Below are 26,251 nucleotides of genomic sequence, written 5' to 3' on the forward strand. Positions count from 1 at the left end.
ACTTTTAAAAATTAACCAACTTTAGACACTTGGTCATTTGACCTATTGAAAGAGATACATTATAAACTGAAACATCATTGGCTTCTTCACCAAACAGAAATAAAGCAGGTACTGTGGAGGAGGGGCGTGGCCTAACACACTAACACACACAGTCAAGGCTTTGAATGTGCTCAGGTGGGCTAATCACACACCCTGCTGAAAGCTTCAGCTCGAGAGTGCACACACAGGGAGGACACAGCAGGAGAAACAGGAGGACACACAGCAGGAAGACAGAGGAGGACACAGTGGAGACAAAACAGGAAGACACACAGGTGGACACACAGGTGGATCACTCGCTGCTGCCCAAGACAACAAGGACGTTTCTTCTACATTTTCTTGAGTTTCAGTGTGCCTGAAGTTCAACCTTTAATATCAGCTGACTCCTCTCTCCCCTCGGCTGTCCACCTATTTTATAAAAATGATGATGTGGCTGGAAGAGTTTAGGAGATTGGGCAAAGTTTTTCTGGCCATTGTACTTATCTTTGCTCTTCAAGGTAAGACAAACTAAATTCTGTGTCAGTTTTTCACCTTTTGTCAGGACTCGAGTTGAACCAGATGAACTACTTATTTGTGCTTGCAGTGTTGGGGACAGACAGTCATGTTAAGCTTTGGATAATCACCTGCAACACATCAGCATTTGCTATTTTTACAAAGTGTTCCTCACTCACAGGCTCATTAAGGTTTTTTATAGAATAAAGAGATGAATATTTCCTACTTACATTGTGTTTCCTTGTCTCCACACTGACAGGCACACACACTGAGCTGCTGCTGGTCTCTGCTGCTGGTCCCACTGAGGTCAATGCTGTGGCCGGCAGAAACGTGACTCTGGCTGTGCCCTTCAGCGGTGCTCCTGACACATCTGTCATCTGGTTCATGGGAGATGTTTCTGTGGCCATCTGGATTATTGACTCATCCACTCCCGCAAACATACCTGAAAACCATAAGGATGTGCTGAAGATCGAACCAAATGGATCTCTTACATTTGTAAATGTTCCACTTGACTACAGCAGTAACTACACTGTTGAAATGACAAAGCCTGGACTGGGAAAGTCTTCGGCTACTTTTACTCTGAAGGTATTTGGTGAGTACCTGACAAGGCTCTGATTTAGCTTGAACCTAGTTAATATGGGCAATTAAAAGAAAAGTTAATCTAGAGTCTAGATTCAGTCATCATCTTCTCAGCCCAATGAAGATGGAAAGTTGGGTGAACTTTTGTAGTCTACAACATAATTCTGGAGCTTCACAGGAAAAAAAAGCATTGTAACATTCTCCTAAACAGTAGATAGACTTGTCGATAAATAAGTGTTGAAAAATAAAATGGCTCCCTACATTTTGTTCAGTGTGACCTGAGATCCAGAATTAATTTAAAAAGATGTTATTTACAGGCTTTTAAAGCCAAAATCTTCTCAGCCAAGCTCAAAGCGTAAAGAGCTTTCTTGGCCACATTTCAAGAGTATAAATAATGTACTCTGATCTTTCTGAGACTGTATGGAGACATATTTTGGTTGTTTTTTTATGTTTTAAAACAAGATTTTGTCTGGATTAAGCTTGTGGTTGGCAGGAAAATGGTCACTAGCTGTGTTTACAAAAGCTAATTCTACGCAGCTTTTTCTTACCTTAAGTCTGGTCTGTATACATCATGTCATAAAAAATGCATGGTGGATTATGCTATTATGTTCTCCAGTATTGTGCTAGACCAGGGAGCCATCCTACATACTTACAGAGCATTTTTCTGACAAAATGAAAAACACCATTCATACCATAATCATTTAAGGTTCAGTATACGATAATTTTCCATCTGGCGAATTCATTGTTAAAGCAAATACAGGCTGCTAAAAGCTGCGAACAGTTGTTACCATTACAAGTTAACTCCTGTAGCAGTGGAGCTAGTGATCCGGACTGGGAAGTTACACCACTAGCATGGGAGATGTGGATGGCCACGGCTTATTGACAGGCCAAGCCAGGGCTAGCTGGTTAGCATGCTAACTACAGTAGATGCCTGTGCAACATGACGCTTCACATTCTTTTCATGACTTTAATTCATTATTGAATGCTCCTGACTGAGATTCTTACATATTGCTTTCACAAGAAGCACCTTATGGGCCAATTTGAGCCTTGTGACGTGCCAACTTTAGCTCACAGGCTCCACTTTGGGCAGCACTGTGCCAGCACAAGACTCTGAATCTTCTAGCTCTGTTGCTGCTTATATTTGGATGCCTCTGCACTGTGTACTGTGGCCAAGAAAAGCAAACATATGTTTATCTGGCATCCAAAAGCTTTCACGATGATTATTTTTTCTAATTTACTCCAAATTAACCATCTTAATGAGGCACTGCAGTGTCATTTTGGTGCATTTGGCAGAAGAACCGGGGTAACAGCCACGTGATATCCACCTCTGCACCTTTTCTTTTCACAGAAATCATACAGAATGTGACTCTGAGCTCATCTAAGTTTGCCATAGAAGGAACTGACCGGTTCACCCTGAGTTACAGCATGCTGCAAGGAGTGGTGGAGCATCAGATGTGGTTTGTCAACGGCACAGAGATAAATACCAACTCGCACTACTCGGTGGAGAAACAGAGTCTTGTGATCCTCGGGCCAAACCGAAGAGATGCAGGACAGTACATGGTGTCACTGACGAACCCCTTCAGCAGTGAGACGGCTCACATGAACGTCTCTGTGCTGTGTAAGATGAATAACTTTTAGATGTATTTCTAAAAAAAAAAAACCCTGTCTGTGTTTGTGTCCCATCATTTCTAACAACTCTCGTCTGTATTCTTTGTGGTGTGTTTTTTATAGATGGTCCTGATGACCCCAAACTTGAGGCCCGTCCAGCTCAGCCGCTCTACGAGTCCGGAGACTCTCTGAGCCTCTCCTGTGAGGCTGAAGGATTCCCACTGCCGACTGTTAAGTGGGCCTTTGATGGTCAGACCCTGTTCGAGTCCAATGGACGAGTCCTAAATCTATCAAACATACAGACGAGTCAAGGGGGCAATTATACATGCATGCTGCTCAATAATGAGACCAAAGCAGAGCGCCACAAGAGCATCATTTTGAAGGTTTATGGTATGTGAAAAGTTGGGAACGTTTTATGTTTTCGGTGTCCTTTTCTTCATCCTTTTATAAGAATCGATTTTTCTCATTGGCCAGAGAGGCCGTCGGGCAGCCTGATGTGCTCCGTGCAGTCGGTGAACAACGTCACCCTGCAGTACCACTGTCGGTGGGCAGGGGGAACCCCGGAGGCTCAGCTTTCTTTCCCGGCACTGAGCAACACGAGCAGCGGAGCAGGAAACTTCAGCCTGACGGTCACCGCCACGGATGACCTCAACGGGAAAACTGTCACGTGCCAGGCCTCCCATCCACTTGAACAGGATGAGTGCAATATTACTGCAAGTAGGTTTTAGATGCTCAGCAATCTCTCATTCACAAAAATAACTCTTCTGTTTAGTGCACTTATGTCATTCTAGATCTATAACCATACATATATATGTATATATGTCCTTCCTCCGGTACACGTCTTTGTCACAAGTGTTTGGTAATGTCTGTCAGCTGGTATGTCTCCATCAGTATGTATTATAAGTGACTTTATCAGCCAAAGAAGAGCCTCGTCTCCTCCCCAGGTGGTCCAGTCAAGTTCCAGCCAGCGGTGAAAACCACAGTCGACGCTGACGACAAAGTAGCAGTCACTATCCACTGCGTCAGCGAGGCCACGCCTCAGGCTGTGGTGTCCTGGTCCAAAGGCAGCCAGGCTGTCACCAACGGGACAACTTACCAGATCAGCGCCGACACCACACAGCTCAAGATTAGCGATTACAACGTCACCAGCTCCCGCCTCCAAAACTTCACCTGCGTGTGCAGCAACCCAATGGGCAGCCAAAGGAGGGAAGTTCAGCTGAGAGGTAAAGAGCTGGTGCTGTTGATTTGATGGTTGCCTGTCACAGTTAAGAGCAGTAGAACACAGAGATGGACACAGTGGTGGACTCAGCATGTTTGAGTGACAGTGGCAAAAAAAAAAGGGGTCATCAATAAAATAAGTAAAATGCATTTTTATTATCAGCTCTCTCTTCTCCCTTTTTACTTTCATTTTTGATATTAATGACCCCATTTGTGACAGCATATTTTGACATTGATGCATTGATACTTGAAGACACGCTTACATCTTCCACCACAGCCACTGAGAACTGTACAGTGATTTTATTTTTTTAATCATGAAACATCTTTATTTTTTAGAATTTTTAATTTTAGTCCCATTTCCCACACAGGCCATTTTTAAATCCTGTAAGGATACTGTTGCCCTCAGCTTTCAGTTGTCCAGCCTGCTAGCATTACCAGAGCAAACAGAAACAATGAGCCCTCAGACAGAGAGCTAAGTATTTCCTGAGGTTGCTCTTTCCCTTTAAACAAAGCTCTCCAGTCTTGGTATAACCTCACCCCCTCCACCTCCGCCTCCACCTGCCCCCCTCTTGATCTCCCCTCTTACTCACAATCCCTCTCTTTCCAGGACCGTCAATCTCAGATTTCAGTGGGTTACCTAATCAAGAAGGAACCGTCATCAGGTTGACCTGGGAGGTCCCGCCCACCTCTGTTGTTACAGGTAACACAGTATCGACTCTGGAACGCTCCGGGTTGATTTATTTTTCGCAATCATGTCTTTTAAACATCACACGTGACCACCACTTTCTTGTTTTGAATCTGTGTGACTCAGCAGAAGTCCTCAGAAAGAAAGCCGACACCCTGTTGAGAAGTCAACACAGAGGATAGGGGTGTAAATATGCAGTGTGTGAACACTCTAGCTGAGTAATGTTGTGTTTTGAGATGAAACATTTTAAGGACGAAAGTACTGTGAGAAGAAATCCTCCACTTTTGCTATGTCTCCCTCTCTGTTTTTTTTTTTCTTTTTTAAATTTCCATTTAGCCTGATAATATTGCAATATTATTCTAAGGCCATGTCAAAGCCCTACCTATGAATTTCATGTGCTTTTGCAAAGGGTTTGACATCCAGATGAAAGGACCAGACCTTGTGACCGACACTAGTAATGGCACCCAAACTAGAGGCAGCTCAGACAAGTTTCGAACCATCCAGCACCATCCGGGCTCTGTCAGGAGCGCGGACATCTTCAACCTCAATCCCAAATCGACGTACAGGTTTCGGGTCATCCCCAAAGCTCTTACGACTGAAGGGGAGCCATCTGGGATCTACAGGATTGGTCCAGGTATGGTTGGGCTACGTTCAGACTGCCAGCTCAAACCTATTTGGTTTTTCATTAGATTGATTTTAGGAAGTCTGGAGAGCCAAAAAAACACATGAACAATTTTTTGCAAATCAGGTTCTAAACCGTATTTGGTTCACATCGAATCTGATGGTCTTTCTAATGTTTTGCCCGAGGTGGGAAGTCGTTCCCCAGACTTGGGTGTGTTCATGCGCATCATGTCGGATTGGGGAGCAACACGGATGCCAAAAAGCAGCTGTTTCCGATAATTGAGTGACAAGGAAATGATAGAGTGACTTGACAATACATGACTTGTTGGTAAAGGTTTCTTATCACCAACCTAGTGACTTTTGTCATATGATATCCACTCGGGAGCTTGTGTACCAACATTTTACGAGACTTTCCAAGTAGTTGTTCTGACCCGTGAGGGCATTTTTGTGAATTTTCCCAGTTGGAAAATGTTTTGTTTTTCCGATAATTCTGATAGCACATGAATGCACAGTCAGTCCGGACAGTTGGACAGCGATATGATCTATCATGCTTCCGTGTTGAAAATCAAAGTCACCAGTGTACAGAGTTACTGGCACCTACTTTGTGACCACAGTAACCTTTTCAGATGTGTTGCTGATGTCTGGACCCAAATATCAGATCTGATCACGTGCAAATAACAGTGCGGACACTCCATCTTTCAGATATGATTTAAGGAACAAATCTGATTGGCCTGCTGTCTGAACATAGCCTCAGATTATGTGTTCAGTAATCTAAGTTTGCTGTAAAAGCCCTGCTGACTGTTCGTCCTGGTGATGACAGGTGAAGGTCTGAGTGGACCTGCCATAGCGGGCATCGCTGCAGGAATCCCCTGCAGCCTTCTCTTCCTGCTGCTGCTGGGAGGCTTCATCTACCTCTGTGTTTACTGCCACAAGAACAGGAGTAAGTCAAGTTTCAGCTCCAGATATTTCATCATGGGGACACAACTGTCTTTAAATTCTGTCTTTCTGTGTGTTGTAGGTCGGCAGACAAGATATCCAGTGGGCAGAGCCGTTGAGAAAGTGAGAATCTCGTCACTAGTTAATAATTACACACAATGAATCCTGCGTTTTGTTGCTTAAGCTTCTTCCTTGTGCCTGGCAGGCAATAACAATCCAACCAGATGCAATCCCTCCTCATAACCTGCTGACAGGAGGGCTGAAGTCTCTCCCTGATTACAACAGATTGCAGCAGGTAGCCTTTCAAATCAAACACATCCAAGCGGAAGACCGATGCTTCTGTCGATTTAACGCGAAATGAACCGGCTTGTTTTTTCTTTCAGACCCCGTCGGAGAGATCAGTGGCTCTCCCCAGCTTTGTTCCTCCAGCACCTGTCAGAGTTGCTACAACCGTCTGAACTCCCGAAAATCTGTTGTGATGTGTGTTTTTAACTTTTGTACAGCATGTTATGTTTATTATGTGTTGTTCTAATCTGAGATTTTTTTTCTACATTTTAATCATTATTTTGATTTAAATAACTTCCAGTGTCGCACATTTTGTTTCAGTGGGGGAAGGATATTTATAGCACTTTTCTCTATGATCTAAGTTAAAACTCATTTTGTAAGTGTTTTATCATAATAAATCAAAGCATAAGCCATTCCTGTGCATTTATTTTTCTTCATATTAATTCTAACTTTACAATTTCACATTATTTCCAGACATAGCTGTAACCAGTAGCTTGTACTGTTTTTCTCGGTCAATCTACTATGACCTTATGATAATCGGCTTTATTACAGGACCTCACTTCCTCCTCTCCTGGCAAAACAGTCTCTTGAAAGTGTCTACTATTTTGAGGCTTTGTTGTGTTCCAACATTTAGTATTTCGTGGCAGTGATCTGCTGCTGTATGTGGGTTTCAGTCGTGGCCCTGCGTGGGTGGATAATGAGATAAAGCATTTGTGAAGATGTCAGATCTGTTCTCTTTTGTCCGTGGACGTGTGCTGTTCATAAACCTCACACTGTGTATCTGCATTACTTCCTGTCATTCTCTTCCATTTGCGTGCACTTTGATCAGCTTCTTCTCTGTTTCCGGCTGTGTGGTGTGTGCGTGTGTGTGTGTGTGTGTGTGTGTGTGTGTGTGTGTGTGTGTGTGTGTGTGTGTGTGTGTGTGTGTGTGTGTGTGTGTGTGTGTGTGTGTGTGTGTGTGTGTGTGTGTGTGTGTGTGTGTGTGTGTGTGTGTGTGTGTGTGTGTGTGTGTGTGGCGACAAGTGGAGAGTTACTCTGCAGAGCCAGGCATCTGATTTGACAAGGTCTCATTGGATCACCTCTTATTCCATAACCCATCCAAACATGTGCAGCGTTCCTTGGTGTCTGTATTTCAAGCTTCTTTATGCTATATATATATTTTTATCTACAGCACCACACTAACAGAGTCTAAAGCTAGGAGAGGCATTAAGGGGCAGAGCTGAACTGCTTTCAATGTCTCCTGTAACAAGACAGGACAGCACAACAAAGAATTGATGATCACACATTTAGATTTTCTTTCTGCAGGTAGTGTCGCAGCGATCAGCTTGCAGACTACAGCAAACTAAGGGCGTAAAAGAAAATTCTCTTCTTTTGAATAAGAGCTTGAAATCCTGTTAAATTTCTTTGCAAATTCCTTTCCCAAGCATACATACCTAAAGATGATCCATTACTTTTCACTTTTTTGTGTGCAGTATTTTATATAGGTGAAAGTCAGGCTGGAGCCTACAGAGGGAGCTGCTGTCAGGTTTACCCATGAGATCACCTGGTACCTCAGCTCCATCCACTGTCTCAGCTGGGAGCTGCAGAGCTGGGCCCAATTCGATAATCTCAATAGTTTCATAAAATAAAGTTTAATAAAACAAATAATAAACATTTTGAAATGTATCTACATTTTTCTGCTGAAGAGTTTTTTTCATGTATGAAACCAAGTGAAAAAAAAAACAACATTTCTTGTGTTTTTACATATAACAAAAAATAAGGAACTCATAAAGTTTAAACCTTTAGTTCTAAGGTCCATACATGTTTAGAAAATGGATCACCAGGAAATAATAGAAAACATCCTTACTTGCCCCTCACGGCTTCCGTACAATCCCTATGTCCACGCTCACAGACTTGCAGATTTTGATGCACATTCCTGGCAGGTCGGTGAGGATTTAGGGATGTTCCACTGTCAAACCATGAAGACTTTGCCAGAGTCCATAGTGCTGTTACATGAAACAATGTGGGTAACTCCTGAAAAACATGTTTTTCTGTGTGTGTGTTTCAACCACAAACAGAAATGTTCTAATTTACTTACATCTGAAATTTTCTCTTTCTCCACTTAAGTCCCTCCGACTGAATGTGTTTCTATTTGTGTTTTTGTTTTTATTATAAGGCTATATATCTCAGACCCACAAGATGAGTGAAACATCACGTAGTGCCGGCTGTTCCTCTCTCAGCTCCGTCTGAGAGCTCAGGGCTCTAAAGATGATTTTTTTTTAAATATTTGCGCAGCAGGTGGTGCTGTGGTGCAAACCCATTACATCAAGAGTTTGAACAGCGCCTGAGAACAATAAAACCAGGAAACTTCAATAAATGTAGATAACAGAAATCTCAAAGCTGTCAATGAATTTCAGTTTTATTGCTCTTTAATCACCTTTAACTCATATTAATATCAATGTAACATGACAAATACATGGAAAATGTTTAAAATAACAGTCACACTTGTTCATATTGTTCCACTGTTTATACTTGGGTCCATTTGTGTGTTATTGTCTATTCTATATTTGTATGGTTTAATTTAATGTGTTGTTGTCTATTCTATATTTTTCTATTTTTCATATCCATTTGTATTAATATCTTTATGATATCTTTCAATTGTTTCCAGTATTGTTTGTTGTTTTGCACTGACAGACCGCAGCAGAATTCCTCGTGTATGAAAACTTTACTGGCAGTAAAATCGATTCTGATTCTGAAAGAGGTTTCATGCTTTTATAAAATGTAAGTCATCACCATTGTAAAGGCCTCACCAAACGCAGGGCAGGCCCCACTTTCATAAATTAACAAAGCAAGACTTGGAAAAACCTGCTGTAACTGATTAGTTTGTCTTATAATGCAGCAGTTAAATAGGGATTAACTGTGCAGACGATATTGTTTTTCTGACGTGTTTACATGTCGGTCTGCATTACATTTCAGAAAGGAAAAAAAGAAAAGGTTTCCTTTTTGGATTCTGATCAGCCGCTGCTGTTTAACCGACGTTTTGAGGAACTGCACTTGTGACGATGAAATGAGGAAGCGTCCAGACTTAAAACTATAAGTGTGATATTTCCTCGGATGCATACCACAGTTGCACTTTTGTGTTAATCTGAAAATGTAGGGTCAGGGTGAACATGTCTTTTTTTTTTCTTTCTTTCACTTCAGATCCTGTCAGAGGTCTGTCCTCTCTGGAGAAGGCTCAGTTTGTTGCATGTTGTTGGCATGTTTCACTGATGGTAAACCACCTGCCAGCTACTTCCTCTGACCCAATTTGAAGTTGTTGAACATAGTATGTAAAAAAAAATCATCATATTCACCCTCCGAGAACACATTTCATAAAACACCCAGGGGAGGGCCGACAGTTAAAAGTGTGAAAACTCCCTAGTTAAGATTAGCAGGTTTTATGTAATTCTCATTTGCCGTTTTCACATTCAAAGACAGGCCCACTGTTCCTCACTTGTGAATTCAGCGTCCATTGGTGTTTAAGTCGAGAGTGCAGCCCCGTCTATCATGTTGGTCAGATGGTCTGCAGGGCGGCTGTGTTTAATGTTGTCTGAGAGTCGTCAGAACAACGCAAAGCCACAGACACGTTTCACATCCCACAGTCCATATATGTCTCCTCAGACTCTTACAGATAGGGCATCCTGTTTAGTTGAGTTATTTTCATGAGAATGACAAAGTTTTGGTTAGTTGTAATCGCAGGGTATCTTTACCTGCGACTAGAAGGGACTTGCTGGAACTCAAATGCACTCCATTGTTATGTATAGGTTAGAACAACCTGAGTCCAACTCTGCTTCAATAGTCTCTCCTAGAAGAAACATGTCCGACTGCAGGGCCGTCGAAGAACATCTCTCTTATCTGTTTTTGTAATAACACCTACAGCTGCATCGTCAGTCTCTCAGTCCTTTGTAAATAGTGCTAACATGAACCCAAAAATGCCCTTACATGTGCAACTTAAGGCACAACAGGTGAGGAAGGCGATCACGCAGACACTTTGTACACTGACATATCCATTAAATATTGTAACAGTCCTACACCATGCTGAGAGTTCAGTCTCTCTCACGGCTGTTGCACTTCTTACTAATTGCTGAAGGAGATCAGTTAAAGGATAAGTTAAATAAAAGTTTCATCATCATCTGCTCACACCCACGCTTTAAATTTAGGTGAAGTTTTGCAGTCAACAAAACATTTCTGGAGCTTCACAGCAAAACAGCGTTCTTCTAAACAGCTCAAGTACATGGGGACTTTTTTTAAAACCTAAAAGAAACAACCAAAAATGACTCAACAGAGCTCATCTGACCTACCACAAGATTCTTTAATTGATTAGAAAAGATGTTTGTGACACCCACTGACGTGTGGTTGAGCTCATGCACTGACCTCAGCAGGGTGCACACTTACGCTTTTTGCTCAGCAGCTACAGTGAAGATTCTGCTTTTACAAAAAGGGGTGAAAGTGCTGAATTGTTAAATCTGTTTGCGATCTTTTGGCTTCAGGAGACTTTGATTATGCCGGAAATTCTGCATGGTATACGGTACTGTTTCCAGTTGTTTTAAAGTCCCCATTTACTTCAGTTGTTTAGGAGAATTCTGAAAAGTTACTTTACAGGCCATACAGTCGGCCCAACATAAACCAAGTCTCTGGTACGGAGATCCCAAATTGATGTAAAAGATATGATTTACATCTGTGATAATGTCCAAATCTTCAATTCTGACGTTCAGCTAAAACAGTTTAAAGTGTGTGTTAGCATGGCTACATGTTGAGGGTGTAAACAAATTCTTTCAAAATTAGTTGGCATCTTGGGGCTTCATTGAGCCATTTTCTGAGTTTTGCTGTGAGGTTGAATTTAACCTTTAAGGCCTAAAGTACTTACCTTTTTTTATGATTTTTACAGCATTGGAGTCCCTCTCTGTCTGTTTGTCTCAGATATCCAGTGATTTTGCTGTTAAACATCATGTTCGATCGTGAGTGAGGCCTTTAACTGGACACTGCAGCTCACTTAAGGTTCAAATCAAGATCGTGCTGATACGATAAGGCTTAGGTATAAACATGGGTGTCATACGTCAAACTGTACACACCTCAGCTGAAACAAGCAACCTTTAAAAATACTTTCTTTCAGGAGGATTTATATGTATTTTCATCCTGTTTCTGTTTCGAATGGTTCACACCACCAACAGGTGTCACTTCAAACCAAAAGCTTGCAGCTATGTGAGTTCCCCTGGACAGTAACACAGACCATCTGAGATGTAATCCTACTTTTATATCACTTGATTTTCCCTTGAATCCTCTTCTATTCCAGCGCCTGTGAATGTTCTGACTACCCATGCTATTTGATTAGATGCATGCCCAGTAGGCATGCTGCTCGCAGTGTCGACACCTAATACTGTATACTTTATAGGTGTAAAAATGTTTAGTTCCATGTGCGGTACTGGGCAGGCTTTTACTGTTAGTGCAATGTTTCCATAACGTCATTACATATTCAGGGTGAACATGTATAACACTTCGCACACGGTGTCTAATTTTACTTAGCAGTTCTTTGGTCATGTGCCTGCTCTAAGCGTGTATGTGTCCCCATGACCACACCCCAGCCACACTGAAAGAAAGTGTGCGCTTCAGCATGTTCCATTGACCACAGCAGTACTGCAAGCCTCTGCACATCCACAGTTCCAGAATACCTAATAGAACAACAGACAAGGACTGTGGTGCCGCGGCCTCACATCCCAGACCCTGCCCCCATCCCCCCGACGCCATCCACCCCCCTCCCTTCTCCCCTGACCCCCAAAAAATACTCCCATGTAGTTCAGTGTGAAAGAGTCACGTGGCGTGCGGCCCACCAGCTCAAGTGCATTTGTTCTGTGCTGATTGTTTTAAAGGATTTTGCCTCCATCGACAGAAAAGTGGAGGGGATAACTTTTTGGAATTCAGCCTAGGGCTTCCTCTTTGACGTTTCGCTCACTCCTGGCTTGCACTCTCTCTCACTCTTTCCCTGAGGAAAGGCTGATACTTAAGAGGGTTGATAATCCTAAGGAATTCAGGTAAGGTGATGTTGGGTCTTTTGTAGATGGCTGAAGCCATCAGGATGCTAAAAAAGATTAGATTAAAGATGATAAAGTAGGGTGGATATCATTGCATGCTAAACCAATGTGTGCATGACTCACAGGTGGGCTGGGAGGCCCTTTCACATGTGGTAGTAACTTGCAGGATTGTAGCTCACATTAGTAGGTTGCAATTTTGTATAAATGTATGTAACATTTGTCTTTTTCTTTTCAAAATGTTCCTATTCGGATTTAACACAATCGATACATTTCTTAAGATTTTAGTGCCAACTTTGAGCTCCAGGGTTTGCCTGGTTCCTTTCATCTGCACAGATAAATCTACGGTGTTCAGCGGTGACTCTCCACTTTAGACTGTGTATGATGCTTGTTCTGTCTGACAGCTTAAAATTAAAATTCCCCTACTTGACTAACAGATGTTTGACGTTATGCTTTGTTTGCCGATTCATTTGACTAGGTCATAGTCAGTCGTCAGATGCCCCTTACTTGTCCCCATACTTAAAAAAAGAGCAGATTATAGCTAATTACGTCTGTGCAGCTACATGGTGCCATCATGGGCTAATTCAGAATTAAATCGTCCCATTTACTTTTCTTAAGGCTGCTGTCATCGCTCTCATCGTTCAATTTTAAATTCAAGGCTTCGTATGAGCCATGACCTGTTTTACAGCTTTGTGTTTAAGTTGACTGTGGTGATGTTGGGCTATTTTGATAAGGACAGTGACATACTCGTGGCTTGTGTAATAGCAGAAGTAAAAAAAGAAAAGAAAAAAAAACAACTTGTTCAAAGAGAGATGTTGCTACGAGCTGGTTGTGTAGTGGTTGGTATGATCACTCTGCAGACCAGCAGTGCTCACGATGAGTTCTGCTGTGTGGTTTCAGCTAACTGTCTAGAAACAACACTTCAATTGTATTCAGACAGACTCACATACATCTAAAAGCATTATCTGTCTCCAGCATCACCCTTAAATGAGGAACTGCAAATGTTGCTAATGGGGTTAGTCTAAAAGAAGGAGCCTTGTCTGTCGTGTAGCGGTATTAATTCAACACTGTTTCAGGAGGTGAACTAACAGTTTGATTGTTGGTCCAAACAGGAAATGTACATTTAATTTCTTCATCACATACTTAAATCATGGTGTTCTAGCTGCAACTCAAAGAATAACCTGCGTCGTCACCTTCAGGCAGTTCATGTCTCCTTAATCCATTTGCATCTAAAACAACAGTAAATCTAAAGCTGTAAAAAAAAAAAAGAAAAAAGAAAAGAAAATCATAACTATAAGTTTACTTGCACCACTGACTCCTGTCTCCTTCTCTTTTTGCACAGTGCATAAAGATTTTACCACTGTTAAAGTGTCACTCATGATGTACAGCTTCATGGGAGGGGGCCTATTTTGTGCCATCGTGGGGAACATCCTGTTGGTGGTCTCCACAGCCACAGACTACTGGATGCAGTATCGTCTGTCTGGCAGCTTTGCCCATCAGGGCCTGTGGAGGTACTGCATGTCTGGCAAGTGCTACATGCAGACTGACAGCATTGGTAAGTGGGGAAGTATTTTTTTGGACACTTAAAAAGGTTTCTGTTTTGTCTCCCTAAGGTACAGTGCACCAGAGTTTAGGTCTACCTATCTGAGTACGACTGTAATTGTAATGACTGTTTTTACCTTAGAGGTGCAATAACAAGAATTAACCCCTAACCCTTAAAGGGGCCTTGGGAACTTAGCTACTGTTGTTGCTCTCTGTTAGCAGAGTCGAGGCACTGTGTAGCGTGCATAAATCCATATTCTATGGACTCCTGGAAAATCCGACCTGAGTCCCTCACAAAGAAATCCACAGTCCAGCAACCAACAGCTTGTATACAGCAGGTCACACTGAAAGAAAGTAGTTAAAAGATGTACAGAACCCTTTTAACAAGACAAAACACAGCAGAGCTTTTAGCTAAATGCTAACGTCTACTAACATGCTCACAGTGACGATGCCATGCTGATGTTTAGCAGATGCATGTTCACCATCTGAGTAAAGCATGTTAGCATGCTAAAATCTGCCAGTAACCTTTAAAAACATAGTATAGAAAGGGCTGGTTGGAATCTTATTGGTTGTGCTCAGACACCACCAGCTTAGACCAGCACCAAAACACAACATATGCTGGTCTTGCCGGTGAAGAGCAAGACCAGCATATGTTGTGTTTTGGTGCTGGTCTAAGCAGTTTTTTTCCAGCAGGGCAATGTTTTGGACAAATTGATGTTTTTAAAATAATGATGAAACAGGATCAAAAGCCAGAGGATCACCAGTCTATTACATTTCATCCTCAATGGGACATAAATGTCGAAACCAAATGTCATGGCAACTCTTTTGCTCTGGTGTCAACCTCGTGGTGAGGCTGGAGGGTCAGCAAAGTCGTAAGGATACTTTTTGGATCAAATAGCTGTTGGAAATTTGAAGGCAACAGGTATTTTAGTGTGGACCAACACTGTGGACTGACCAGCTGACGGACCAATGCTGCTCAGAAACTGATCTGAAGATCCGCTGATATAAAAAAAATGCATCAAAATCACAAAATTAACTTCTCTGCTCAACATGACCAGTTTCATGTAAATTTCACTTTATGTATGTGTACGTTCGCTGTTTTAAGACTCTCTGCCTGTGAACAGTGGTGTTAAAGATGACTGCTGTGTGAGTCCAGCAGTGCATGGGAACAATCAAAAAAATATCAGTAGTCATTACATTATGGTGCAAAATTATTGTTATTATAGTGCTGGTTGTTGATCTTCCTGCACATATCTTTACAGTATGTTCTCTCCCTTGTTTCGCTCCTCCTCAGCTTACTGGAATGCCACTCGTGCTTTCATGATCCTCTCCGCCATGTCATGCTTTGCTGGTATTATCGCAGGAATCCTCTCCTTTGCCCACTTCTCGGCTTTCGAGAGGTTCAACCGCTCCTTTGCTGCTGGGATCATGTTCTTTGTTTCAAGTGAGTCAGAAGAGCACAGCTATATGGCGACACATGTATCTGAATCTCCATTTAGTCAATTTGCATATTGTGTAATCTTCGGTCAAAGTTCACCCGGCCTGCCGTGGAAACTTTCTCAGTCAGACGACATTTATTTTTATTACGGATATTCATTTTAACATGTGTTTCTCTCTGCCCACCATGCCAGCTCTCTTCGTTCTGCTTGCAATGGCCATTTACACCGGGGTGACAGTGAACTTCCTGGGCAAGCGCTTTGGTGACTGGCGCTTCTCTTGGTCCTACATACTAGGCTGGGTGGCCCTGCTCATGACCTTCTTTGCAGGTTTGTTCAAATTAAGGGGTGCAATGTGATTACCATCTTGCTGATGGCTGTTATTTCTTGAAGAACAAATCATAAAATCACCAATGCAACACATACTTCATAGTCATACTTTCATGTTCCCTTGATTTTATTGACAACTGTTTATAATGAGTTAGTACAGTCTCATCAGCTTCAAACTAATGAAAATGCTCACTATCTTATGAAACTCACACATCTGTACGATTGTATACGTCAGATGACGCAAGAAACGTGTACTTCCACTTCCTCTTTCTGGTTGTTAAACATTACTTTACAGTTGACCTGTGTTTTGTCTTGCAGGTATATTCTACATGTGTGCCTACAGAATGCATGAGTGCAGAAGAGTGGCTGGCCCACGTTAAAATGAACAAGAAATGATGTCACGTGGGTGTAAAGGATATGACTTCCTGTACAAAAATATAGAATTTACCATAAAATAATAAAATTTGGAATTTGCATATGCACCATACTTGTCCTGTTGTTTTGTCATGAAATTACCCACAATGGCTTGGGATGGAAAGCAGCTCACTCGCTTTGAGAAAGAACAGATTACCCTTACCATGATGTTCTGTTACACAGCGAAAAGCAACATCTACATGTGAGACACTGTTTTACAAATAAACTGCACTCTTACAGCAATTTGTCAAACAGTGCACATTGTGGTATTACGTCAGTGATATACGGTGCAATATAAACACTGAAGCTGGCTATAATTCCAATATATTTATGGTGAAATGTGGTCTGTATTATAAGTTGCGGTTTGCTGTTGTACTCCTGGAGCACGCTTCCTGAAAATGGACTTTTCACTATTACAATGGAAAGAGGAGGAGGAGAAGTAGAAGATGATGGGATCAATGCAGGTGTTGAAAGTACTTAACAGCAAGGAATAATACCTCCATTTTGGGCTATCACCCTGGAAGAAACCCACCAAATGAGAAACACTGAATGGGAGCACACAAATGAGAAACACAGCTAGAGTCCCAAAGGCCATTCCAATGGCCTTCTGCTTCTGCATCGGGGAGATCCTTTGGCGGCTGTACAGGATCAAGATGCAGCTCAGGTAGCAGTAAACACAAATCAGAAGAGGTATAAGGCAGAGCACAACAGAAATCTCCAGACGAACTGGGAGGAGGACCTTCAGCTGCTTATCTGTGAAGTACTCGTAGCAGGCAGTGGAATTTTTTTGGGCCAGGTCTGGGTGGTGCGTGGTGATGAAAGTAATGCTGCAGTGTGCTGCTGAGATCAACCAAATAACAGCACTGGTAACTAACGCGTACACAGGTCTCTGCAGCTGACGATAGGTGACAGGGAAAGCTACTCCAATGTAGCGAACCACACTGACTGCCGTCAGTAGCAAGGAGCTGGTGTAGATTGTGCAGAAGAAAGTGAAGGACGTGATGGAGCAAATGTAGTCAGGCAGGTTCCATTTCATGCCTGAAGCTGCTTCGTGCATCTTAAGAGGAAGGATGATCAAAAAGAGGAGGTCAGAGACGGTCAGGTTGAGCAGAAGGATGTCTGTTGGAAGTGGCTTGGAGTGGATCTTAACACTGAAGGCATAGAGAGCCAGGAGGTTGGCTGGCAGGCCTATCAGGAAGGAAATGATGTAAACTGAGAGAAGAACGTCACTCAACACCTCGGTCTCCATCCTGAATCTAAACCGAAGAAAGTAAACAGACACAAAAATAAAGCCTGATCTCATTTTACAGGGACACTTTGTGCCCGGGGGCTGATAAAATTGCATGTTGAAAACAAAGTTTATAGGGAACCAATCTAAATAACAATGGTGTCATTTTTCTATCGTTACTTATTGTGCAATCAACAATGATTTTATAATAATAGTTAGGGCAATAAACAGCTGCAAGTTTAAAGTGCAAGTACACCAAGCACAAACCACGTAAATATAGTAAATAATAGTCAGTCTATTACAAAATAAAAAATGATTATTGACTTTGGTGCCATCATTTACATCAACATTTAAATGTGCAGTTTTTGATCAAAGACATTTTAGTTTAGAAATACAAACAACAAATTTTACATTACAAAAAAATAATCCAAATGTTTTTGTATTAGTAATACCACAGTGGTGTTTCCACCATCGTCCTTTTTTCTTTGTTTTTAGAGTAGAAGGGGTACATTTATTTAGGAAAATGGCTTTTCATCACTAAGATCAGTTAAAAAAAATCAAAAAGTAATCTAACCTCAGATTCCAAACCCCAGATGAAGAATTCCAGTTGCAAAAAGGATCTGCAATGTGTAGCATAATATCAACATGATTGATAAGGTAAACATATTTACTCACCTAAATGAAGATGTTTCCAAAAAAAACAAAACAAAAAAAAAAAGTGAAAAATGAACAACCAAAGCTTTGTGGTGATTGTCCTGTTGTGCCTTTCATCAAGAAGAGCCAGGTTATAACCAGGAGGTTCGTTCATGAGCTGATATGACAGATAAACCAGAAAGAGCAAATCATGTCATAGTCAAGCCACGTGTGTCACATTTCTCCACTCATCCTTTTATGAGCAACGAGCCCACACCAGCTGATAAATATTAAATGAAATGCAAAACTGAATCTCATGTTTACTTTTAATTTGAGTATGGTGATAAAGGATGAGACCGCTGTGCTTAAATAAACACGATGCCCAGTATTCGAAGATATAAATTTTAATCAAGCCTACTTTATACAACATGGGCCACAAGTTCAGAGCATATGTCATCATTTTGGATGAATCATTTTCCCACACAGACGTTCCATTTAGATCATCCTTTGCATCCTCATAACAAGAAAGCGATTTGAGATAGTGTCAGCAACGGAACAGAGAATAGCCACACAGACAGTGTATAGCAGTTTTTAGCCCCCAGTAGATTGGTTCTCTGTTGTCTGGGGACAGCTAGAGTATTTGATTCCTTTCTGTCAGCAGTATTTACATTAGTTAACTCAGAGTTTCTGGGGAAAGACAAACGTAATGCGTGTGGCTTGAATGATGTTCAGTGTGGAGAGACAGAACAACCCTAGGAGAGAGCCAATTGGATGCGTTTGATATTTTCTTACAGTTCACACACATGAAATCTTATTTAATCTCCAGCATCACCCTTAAATGTGGAACTGCAAATGCTGCTGATTGAGTTAGTCTACAAGAGTCAGAATACTTTATTAAAATTGTTTAAACAGAGCCACCTCTGTTATTTAGACTACTGGTATAAATTCAACACTTTTTCACGTTTTCAGGAGGTGAACTAACAGTTAGTTTGTTGGTCGAAACAGGAAATGTATGTTGATGTCTTTCCTCCATCAGATATTTAAATCATGGTGTCGTAGCTATAGCTCAAAGCCCCATTTTCACCTGTGGCAAAGCAGATTGATATGACATACAGTGGTTTGTCCTGCTTCTGCGTCCTCGCCTTCAGGCTGTTCATGTTTCCTTACACTTAAATCGTTCAAACAGACTCACATACATACTAAAAGCATTATCTGTCTCCAGCATCACCCTGAAATGAGGAGCTGCAAATGTTGCTCATGGGGTTAGTCTACAAGAAGGAGCCTCGCCTGACGTATAGCGGTATTAATTCAACACTTTCAGGAGGTGAACTAACAGTTAGATTGTTGGTCCAATCAGGAAACGCATATTGATGTCTTTCCTTCATATGATACTGAAATCAGGGTGTTCCAGCTGTAACTTAAAGAATAACCTGCATTCTCACCTTCAGGCCGTTCATGTCTCCTTTATCTATTTGCATCTAAATCAACAATAAAACTAAAGCTGTAAAAAAAAAAAAAAAAAAAGAAAATCATAACTAAGTTTACTTGCACAACTGACTCCTGTCTCCTTCTCTTTTTGCACTGACTAATGGATGCAGTGCCGTCTGTCTGGCAGTTGTGTACAGCAGGCAACAGAGAGGTCTAATTTTTCAGGTCACATTGAAAAAAAAAGTAGTTAAAAGATGTACAGAACCCTTTCAACAAGACAAAACACTGCAGAGCTTTGAGCTAAATGCCAATGTCTATATACTAACATGCTCACAGTGATGATGCCATGCTGTTTAGCAGATGCATATTCACCATCTGAGTAAGCATGTTAACACGCTAAAATCTGCCTGTACCCATTAAGGGCTGGTTGGAATGTTATTAGTTGTTTTCAGACACCAAAGTTTTGGACAAATTGATGTTTTAAAGATAATGATGGCACAGGATCAAAAGCCAGAGGATCACCAATCTATTACATTTCATTCTCATAGGGACATGAAGGTCTGAACCAAATGTCATGGCAACACTGTTGTCTAAACACCTCATTCCAAACCAGACGTGTCAACCTCATGGTGACACTGGAGGAAAATTCAGTCGTAAGGATACTTTTTGGAGCAAATAGCTGCAGGAAATTTGAAGGCAATAGATATTTTAGTGTGGACTGACACTTGAATGACCAGCTGACAGACCAACATTGCCATTCATAGTTCCTAACAATGAAAATACAGCAATCTTAATCTAAACGTACACCAATTAACATGAATGGATCTCTCTGTCACGGGGGTTGAAAGGGGAAAGCTAAGGAGATAGTAGGTGGACCCAAATGCAGTTACTCACAGGACAAGAGGCAGGATTGAGGGGAACGAAAGGCAAGCTTTATTATTAACCAAAGTAGTACAAAAAACAAAAAGGGAGCTAGGCCAAAAACTAGACAAAAAGGGACAAATGCAAAGTAGCAACCAAGACATCTAAACAAAGTGCAAACAAAAAGACAGAGTACAAATCAAAAGGAAAGTTCAAATCAAAGATGTAGAATGCAAGAATCAAAGTCCAAATAAACACATACCACTGAGGGACTGGAGACATACGAGGAACCACTGGGAACTCTGGAAGGACATCACTTGAACATGAACAGAAGGAATGAATGGACAAACACCAGAGGGAAGACAAAGACTATATACACAGACACTAATGACAAGAGGAGGAACAGGTGAGGTGGAGCAGCAGGTGGGAACACTCTGGCTGATGAGCAGCACACTGAACAGCCTAACACAGACAGGGGGAGACAAACATGCACCAAGAAGGAAGGGAAAGACAGGGAAGAACACAGGACACTGAAAGGACACCAGAGGGCATGGAAATCAAATACTAGAAACCACAAGACACAGAATCATGAACCATGACACTCTCTGGGGCCAGTGTTTGGTTTGTCCACTCTGAGCTACTGTAGGAACATGATGGTGTAGAATGGTGAACTCCATTGACATGGACCTGCTCTCTGTAGTTCTCTCTTCCTCTGGAAGCCGGCAGAAGCGGCGTGGGCTGGGACCCACTGGGAGCCAGTGGAGAAAGCATGGGCTGAGACCCAATGGAGGCTGGCGGTGAAGATGAAGGCTGGGACCCTCTGCAAGACGGCAGAAGCAGCGTAGGGTGGAACCCACTGGAAGCTGGGGGGGAAGGCGTAGTCGCAGGCTGGCAGTCTCTGGAGGCTGGTGGCATAGGTACAGGCTGGCACTTTCTGGAGGCCAGCGGCATAGGTGCAGGCTGGTACTCTCTGGAGGCTGGCAGTGTAGGTATAGGTGTAGGTGCGGAGTGGCAGTCTCTGGGGGCTGGCGACGAAGAGGTAGGCACAGGCTGGGACCCACTGGAGGCTGATGGAAGCAGCGTGGGCTGGGACCCACTGTAAACTAGTGATGAAGATGAAGGCTGAGACCCTCTGGAAGCTGGCGGTGAGGATGATGGCTGCGACCCCCTGGAAGTCGGTGGTGAAGGCGCAAACCCTTGGGAAGCCAGCTGGTGGCTGGACTCAGCCTGCAAGCCGACGGGGGAGTTGCTGGCGGCTGGACTTGGCCTGCAAGCCGATGGGGAGTTGCTGGCAGCTGTCAGCTGTCGGCCTGCAAGCCAATGGAGAGTCGCTGGTGGCTGGACTTGGCCTGTGAGCCGACGGACAGTCGCTGCCGGCTGTCGGGCCTGGGTGCCATTTGAGAGCCGCTGGTGGCTGGACTCGGCCTGCAAGCCAATGGAAAGTCGCTGGCAGCTGGACTCGGCCTGTGAGCCGACGGACAGTCGCTGCCGGCTGTCGGGCCTGGGTGACATTTGAGAGTCGCTGGTGGCTGGACTCTGCCTGCAAGCCAATGGAGAGTTGCTGGCAGCTGTCTGCCGTCGGCCTGCAAGCCAACAGAGAGTCACTAGCGGCTGGACTCGGCCTGCGAGCCGACGGAGAGTCGCCAGGTGTTGGCTGGACCGCTGACATAGCAACACTGGCAGGGCCACCCACCGAGGAGCAGGGACAAGACTCGGCCGGACCTTTGAACAAGGGGCTGGGACAGGACTGGACCGGGCTGCTGACTGAGGACCACTGACAGGTGTCAACCGGGCTGCCTACTGAGAACCACTGGCTGGTGTTGGCTTGGGTGTCAGCCATGCCATCAGTGGAGCAAACCCAGCATGCGTCGGCTGGGCAGCTGACAGTGGAGCTGGGGCTTCAAAAAACAGATTTCAGGGGGCCAGGGTGTGGCCGAGAACATCGCTTTCTTGGTGGAGGCACTTTGTAGGCAAGGCGGGTTCCCTGGAAAGGGTCTGCAGATGGCCTGTCTGGACTTGGGCTGTGGCATGGGCTCCATCGACTCCATTGACGTGGAACTGCTCTCTGTAGTTAAAAAGGTTCATTCTAAGGTAACAAAAACACATATAATTCTTGGTTCCAGGTGATTATACACTAATGAAAACACAATATTTCTCTTTTCTGTCAACAGGTCCCCTGAAATCCTGCACACTGGATCTCAAATAGTGACAATACACTGTGAGTTATATTTAAAGTGTCTTAACTTCCTCTATGATCATTTCCTTCTATGTAGGAGACAGCGCAATGAAATTTTAACACAAACAGACACAGAATACCAATTATGTACAACAAACATTTGTAACCCCACTTGATTTGGCAGTGTGCCTGTAACAGTTTTTAGTCAGTGCAGCAGTGGGAAAATATGGTGCTGTGTCATTCATTCAAAATCTGATTTGCTCGGAAACTGATCTGAAGATCTGCTGATTTAAAAAAAAAATGCATCAAAATCAGAAAATTGACTCCACTCAACGTGACCAGTTTAATGTTAATTTAACTTTATGTATGTGTACGTTCACTGATTTAAGACTCCAGCAGTGCATGAGAACAATCAAAAAAATAGGATAATAAAAATTTGCATATTGTGTAATCTTCGGACAAAGTTCATCCGGCCTGCCGTGGAAACTTTCTCAGTCAGACAACATTTATTTTTATTACGGATATTCATTTTAACATGTGTTTCTCTCTGCCCACCGTGCCAGCTCTCTTTGTTCTGCTTGCAATGGCCATTAATACCGGGGTGACAGTGAACCTCTTGGGCAAGCGCTTTGGTGACTGGCGCTTCTCTTGGTCCTACATACTAGGCTGGGTGGCTCTGCTCATGACCGTCTTTGCAGGTTTGTTCAAATTAAGGGGTGCAATGTGATTACTGTCTTGCTGATGGCTGTTATTTCTTGAAGGACAAATCATAAAATCACCAATACAACACAGTCATACTTTCATGTTCCCATGATTTTATTGACAACTGTTTATAATGAGTTAGTACAGTCTCATCAGCTTCAAACTAATGAAAATGCTCACTATCTTATGAAACTCACACATCTGTACGATTGTATACGTCAGATAATGCAAGAAACGTGTACTTCCATTTCCTTTTTCTGGTTGTTAAACATTACTTTACAGTTGACCTGTGTTTTGTCTTGCAGGTATATTCTACATTTGTGCCTACAGAATGCATGAGTGCAGAGGAGTGGCTGGCCCACATTAAAATGAACAAGAAATGATGTCACATGGGTGTAAAGGATATGACTTAAATAATACAATTTGGAATTTGCATATGCACCATACTTGTCCTGTTGTTTTGTCATAAAATTACCAACAATGGCGCGGAATGGAAAGCAGCTCAGTCACTTTGAGCAGGAAGAGATTACCCTTAACATGAAGTTCTGTTACACAGCGGTTAGCAACATCTACATGTGTTTTACTAATAAACTGTACTTTTAAAGCAATTTGTCGAACAATGCACATTCTGATATAATGGCAGCAATATAAGTGCAATATAAACACCAAAGCTGGACATAGATCCAATACATTTATGTGCATTTTGGGTATTAGGTTGAACTTGTGGCTTGCTGTTGTACTCCTGGAGCACGCTTCCTGAAAATTGACTTTTCACTATTGCAGTGGAAAGAGGAGGAGGAAAAGTAGAAGATGATGGGATCAATGCAGGTGTTGAAGGTGCTAAATAACAAGGAGTAGTACCTCCATTTTGGGCTCTCACCCTTGACGAAACCCACTAAATGTGAGAGGTTGTAAGGCAGCACACAAATGAGAAAAACAGCTAGAGTCCCCAAGGCCATTCTGATGGCCTTTTGCTTCTGCATTGGTGATATCCTGGGGCGGCTGTACAAGATCAAGATGCAGCGCAGGTAGCAGTAAATACAAATCATTAGAGGTATAAGGCAGAGCACAAAAAAAAACCTCTAAACGGACTGGGAGGAGGACCTTCAACTGCTTATCTGTAAAGTTCTCATAGCAGGCAGTGGAATTTTTTTGGGCCAGGTCTGGGTGGTGCATGGTGATCAAAGTAATGCTGCAGTGTGCTGCTGAGATCAACCAAATAACAGCACTGGTAACTAAAGCGTACACAGGTCTCTGCAGCTGATGATAGGCAACAGGGAAAGCTACTCCAATGTAGCGAACCACACTGACTGCCATCAAGAGCAAAGAGCTGGTGTAGATTGTGCAGAAGAAGGTGAAGGAGGTGATGGAGCACACGTAGCCAGGCAGGTCCCATTTCATGCCTGAAGCTGCGTCGTGCATCTTGAGAGGTAGTGTGATCAAAAAGAGGAGGTCAGAGACGGTCAGGTTGAGCAGAAGGATGTCTGTTGGAAGTGGCTTGGAGTGGATCTTAACACTGAAGGCATAGAGAGCCAGGAGGTTGGCTGGCAGGCCTATCAGGAAGGAAATGATGTAAACTGAGAGAATGACGTCACTCCTCACCTCAGATTCCATCCTGAATCTAAGCAAAAGGAAGTAAACAATAAATAAATGAAATAAAATCTGTCATGTTGAAAACAAAGTTTATAGGGAACCGATCTAAATAATGATGGTGTTATTTTTCTATTGTTACTTATTGTGCAATCAACAATGATTTTATAATAATAGTTAGGGCAATAAACAGCTGCAAGTTTAAAGTGCAAGTACACCAAGCACAAACCACGTAAATATAGTAAATAATAGTCAGTCTATTACAAAATAAAAAATGATTATTGACTTTGGTGCCATCATTTACATCAACATTTAAATGCGCAGTTTTTGATCAAAGACATTTTAGTTTAGAAATACAAACAACAAATTTTACATTACAAAAAAATAATCCAAATGTTTTCGTATTAGTAATACCACAGTGGTGTTTCCACCATCGTCCTTTTTTCTTTGTTTTTAGAGTAGAAAGGGTACATTTATTTAGGAAAATGGCTTTTCATCACTAAGATCAGTTAAAAACAATCAAAAAGTAATCTTTAACCTCAGATTCCAAACCCCAGATGAGGAATTCCAGTTGCAAAAAGGATCTGCAATGTGTAGCATAATATCAACATGATTGATAAGGTAAACATATTTACTCACCTAAATGAAGATGTTTCCAAAAAAAACAAAACAAAACAAAATGTGAAAAACAAACAACCAAAGTTTTGTGGTGATTGTCCTGTTGTGCCTTTCATCAAGAAGAGCCAGGTTATAACCAGGAGGTTTGTTCATGAGCTGATATGACAGATAAACCAGAAAGAGCAAATCATGTCATAGTCAAGCCACGTGTGTCACATTTCTCCACTCATCCTTTTATGAGCAACGAGCCCACACCAGCTGATAAATATTAAATAAAATGCAAAACTGAATCTCATGTTTACTTTTAATTTGAGTATGGTGATAAAGGATGAGACCGCTGTGCTTGAATAAACACGATGCCCAGTATTCGAAGATATCAATTTTAATCAAGCCTACTTTATACAACATGGGCCACAAGTTCAGAACATATGTGGGTGAATCATTTTCCCACACAGACGTTCCATTTAGATCATCCTTTGCATCCTCATAACAAGAAAGCGATTTTGAGACGGTGTCAGCAACGGAACAGAGAATAGCCACACAGACGGTGTATAGCAGCTTTTAGCCCCCAGTAGATCAGTTTTCTGTTGTCTTGGGACAGCTAGAGTATTTGATTCCTTTCTGTCAGCAGTATTTACATTAGTTAACTCAGAAACAGAGAATAAACTGGGGCCCATTCATGTAGTGTTTAAATCTGTTACAGGCAGAGATATCTTCTAATATCATGCATCCTGTTTATTCAAGCACAGCATTTTTGTGGGGAAAGAAAAATGTAGTGTGTGTGGCTTA

General features: G+C 42.3%; 3 protein-coding genes, 1 long non-coding RNA gene and 1 pseudogene across 7 annotated transcripts; 3 read left to right on the plus strand and 2 right to left on the minus strand.

Moving 5' to 3' along the window:
- Positions 1-175: 175 nt before the first annotated feature.
- Positions 176-6,873, plus strand: vsig10l (V-set and immunoglobulin domain containing 10 like). Its single transcript, XM_037075990.1, has 12 exons — positions 176-533; positions 788-1,120; positions 2,456-2,725; positions 2,839-3,105; positions 3,190-3,432; positions 3,660-3,938; positions 4,541-4,633; positions 5,028-5,252; positions 6,060-6,179; positions 6,258-6,298; positions 6,381-6,470; positions 6,559-6,873. Exons 1-12 carry the CDS (start codon positions 458-460, stop codon positions 6,631-6,633), a joined length of 2,112 nt encoding a protein of 703 aa, XP_036931885.1. The 5' UTR covers positions 176-457; the 3' UTR covers positions 6,634-6,873.
- A 7,008-nt stretch (positions 6,874-13,881) lies between these two features.
- lim2.5 (lens intrinsic membrane protein 2.5) lies at positions 13,882-16,295 on the plus strand. Of its 2 annotated transcripts, none has more exons than XM_037074415.1 (4): positions 13,882-14,059; positions 15,341-15,490; positions 15,678-15,812; positions 16,131-16,295. In XM_037074415.1, the coding sequence occupies exons 1-4, from the start codon at positions 13,882-13,884 to the stop codon at positions 16,190-16,192; spliced, it is 525 nt and encodes a 174-aa protein (XP_036930310.1). In that variant the 3' UTR covers positions 16,193-16,295. The 2 variants fall into 2 exon arrangements, with proteins under 2 accessions (XP_036930310.1, XP_036930311.1); XM_037074416.1 differs by lacking the exon at positions 13,882-14,059 and adding an exon at positions 14,700-14,918 and having other exon boundaries at positions 16,131-16,192.
- A 133-nt stretch (positions 16,296-16,428) lies between these two features.
- Positions 16,429-21,044, minus strand: LOC119006073 (free fatty acid receptor 3-like). Of its 3 annotated transcripts, none has more exons than XM_037074412.1 (3): positions 20,639-21,044; positions 18,029-18,074; positions 16,429-17,482 (listed from the first exon to the last, which is right to left on the minus strand). In XM_037074412.1, the coding sequence occupies exons 1-3, from the start codon at positions 20,688-20,690 to the stop codon at positions 16,555-16,557; spliced, it is 1,026 nt and encodes a 341-aa protein (XP_036930307.1). In that variant the 5' UTR covers positions 20,691-21,044; the 3' UTR covers positions 16,429-16,554. The 3 variants fall into 3 exon arrangements, with proteins under 3 accessions (XP_036930307.1, XP_036930308.1, XP_036930309.1); XM_037074413.1 differs by lacking the exon at positions 18,029-18,074 and adding an exon at positions 18,130-18,265 and having other exon boundaries at positions 16,429-17,414; positions 20,639-20,714; XM_037074414.1 differs by lacking the exon at positions 18,029-18,074 and adding an exon at positions 18,130-18,265 and having other exon boundaries at positions 20,639-20,714.
- A 1,976-nt stretch (positions 21,045-23,020) lies between these two features.
- LOC119006277 lies at positions 23,021-23,696 on the plus strand. Its single transcript, XR_005070739.1, has 2 exons — positions 23,021-23,250; positions 23,560-23,696. It is a non-coding gene; the product is annotated as an uncharacterized LOC119006277 (long non-coding RNA).
- A 268-nt stretch (positions 23,697-23,964) lies between these two features.
- LOC119005720 lies at positions 23,965-25,879 on the minus strand (annotated as a pseudogene).
- Positions 25,880-26,251: the final 372 nt, after the last annotated feature.

Source organism: Acanthopagrus latus, chromosome 17 (genome assembly GCF_904848185.1).
Source record: "Acanthopagrus latus isolate v.2019 chromosome 17, fAcaLat1.1, whole genome shotgun sequence".
Taxonomy (NCBI): Eukaryota; Metazoa; Chordata; class Actinopteri; order Spariformes; family Sparidae; genus Acanthopagrus; species Acanthopagrus latus.

Bases quoted from the DNA above. Each gene is read 5' to 3' on its own strand.
- vsig10l (XM_037075990.1), top strand. From the start codon at position 458: ATGATGATGTGGCTGGAAGAGTTTAGGAGATTGGGCAAAGTTTTTCTG. The intron at 3,106-3,189 runs GTATGTGAAAAG...CTCATTGGCCAG, and splicing joins CATCATTTTGAAGGTTTATG to AGAGGCCGTCGGGCAGCCTG. The intron at 3,939-4,540 runs GTAAAGAGCTGG...CTCTCTTTCCAG, and splicing joins GAGGGAAGTTCAGCTGAGAG to GACCGTCAATCTCAGATTTC.
- lim2.5 (XM_037074415.1), top strand. From the start codon at position 13,882: ATGATGTACAGCTTCATGGGAGGGGGCCTATTTTGTGCCATCGTGGGG. The intron at 14,060-15,340 runs GTAAGTGGGGAA...GCTCCTCCTCAG, and splicing joins CATGCAGACTGACAGCATTG to CTTACTGGAATGCCACTCGT. The intron at 15,813-16,130 runs GTTTGTTCAAAT...TTTGTCTTGCAG, and splicing joins GCTCATGACCTTCTTTGCAG to GTATATTCTACATGTGTGCC.
- LOC119006073 (XM_037074412.1), bottom strand. From the start codon at position 20,690: ATGTCCTTCCAGAGTTCCCAGTGGTTCCTCGTATGTCTCCAGTCCCTC. The intron at 18,075-20,638 runs GTATGTGTTTAT...TACACATTGCAG, and splicing joins ATGTCTCCAGTCCCTCAGTG to ATCCTTTTTGCAACTGGAAT. The intron at 17,483-18,028 runs GTTAGATTACTT...TCTTCGGTTTAG, and splicing joins TCTGGGGTTTGGAATCTGAG to ATTCAGGATGGAGACCGAGG.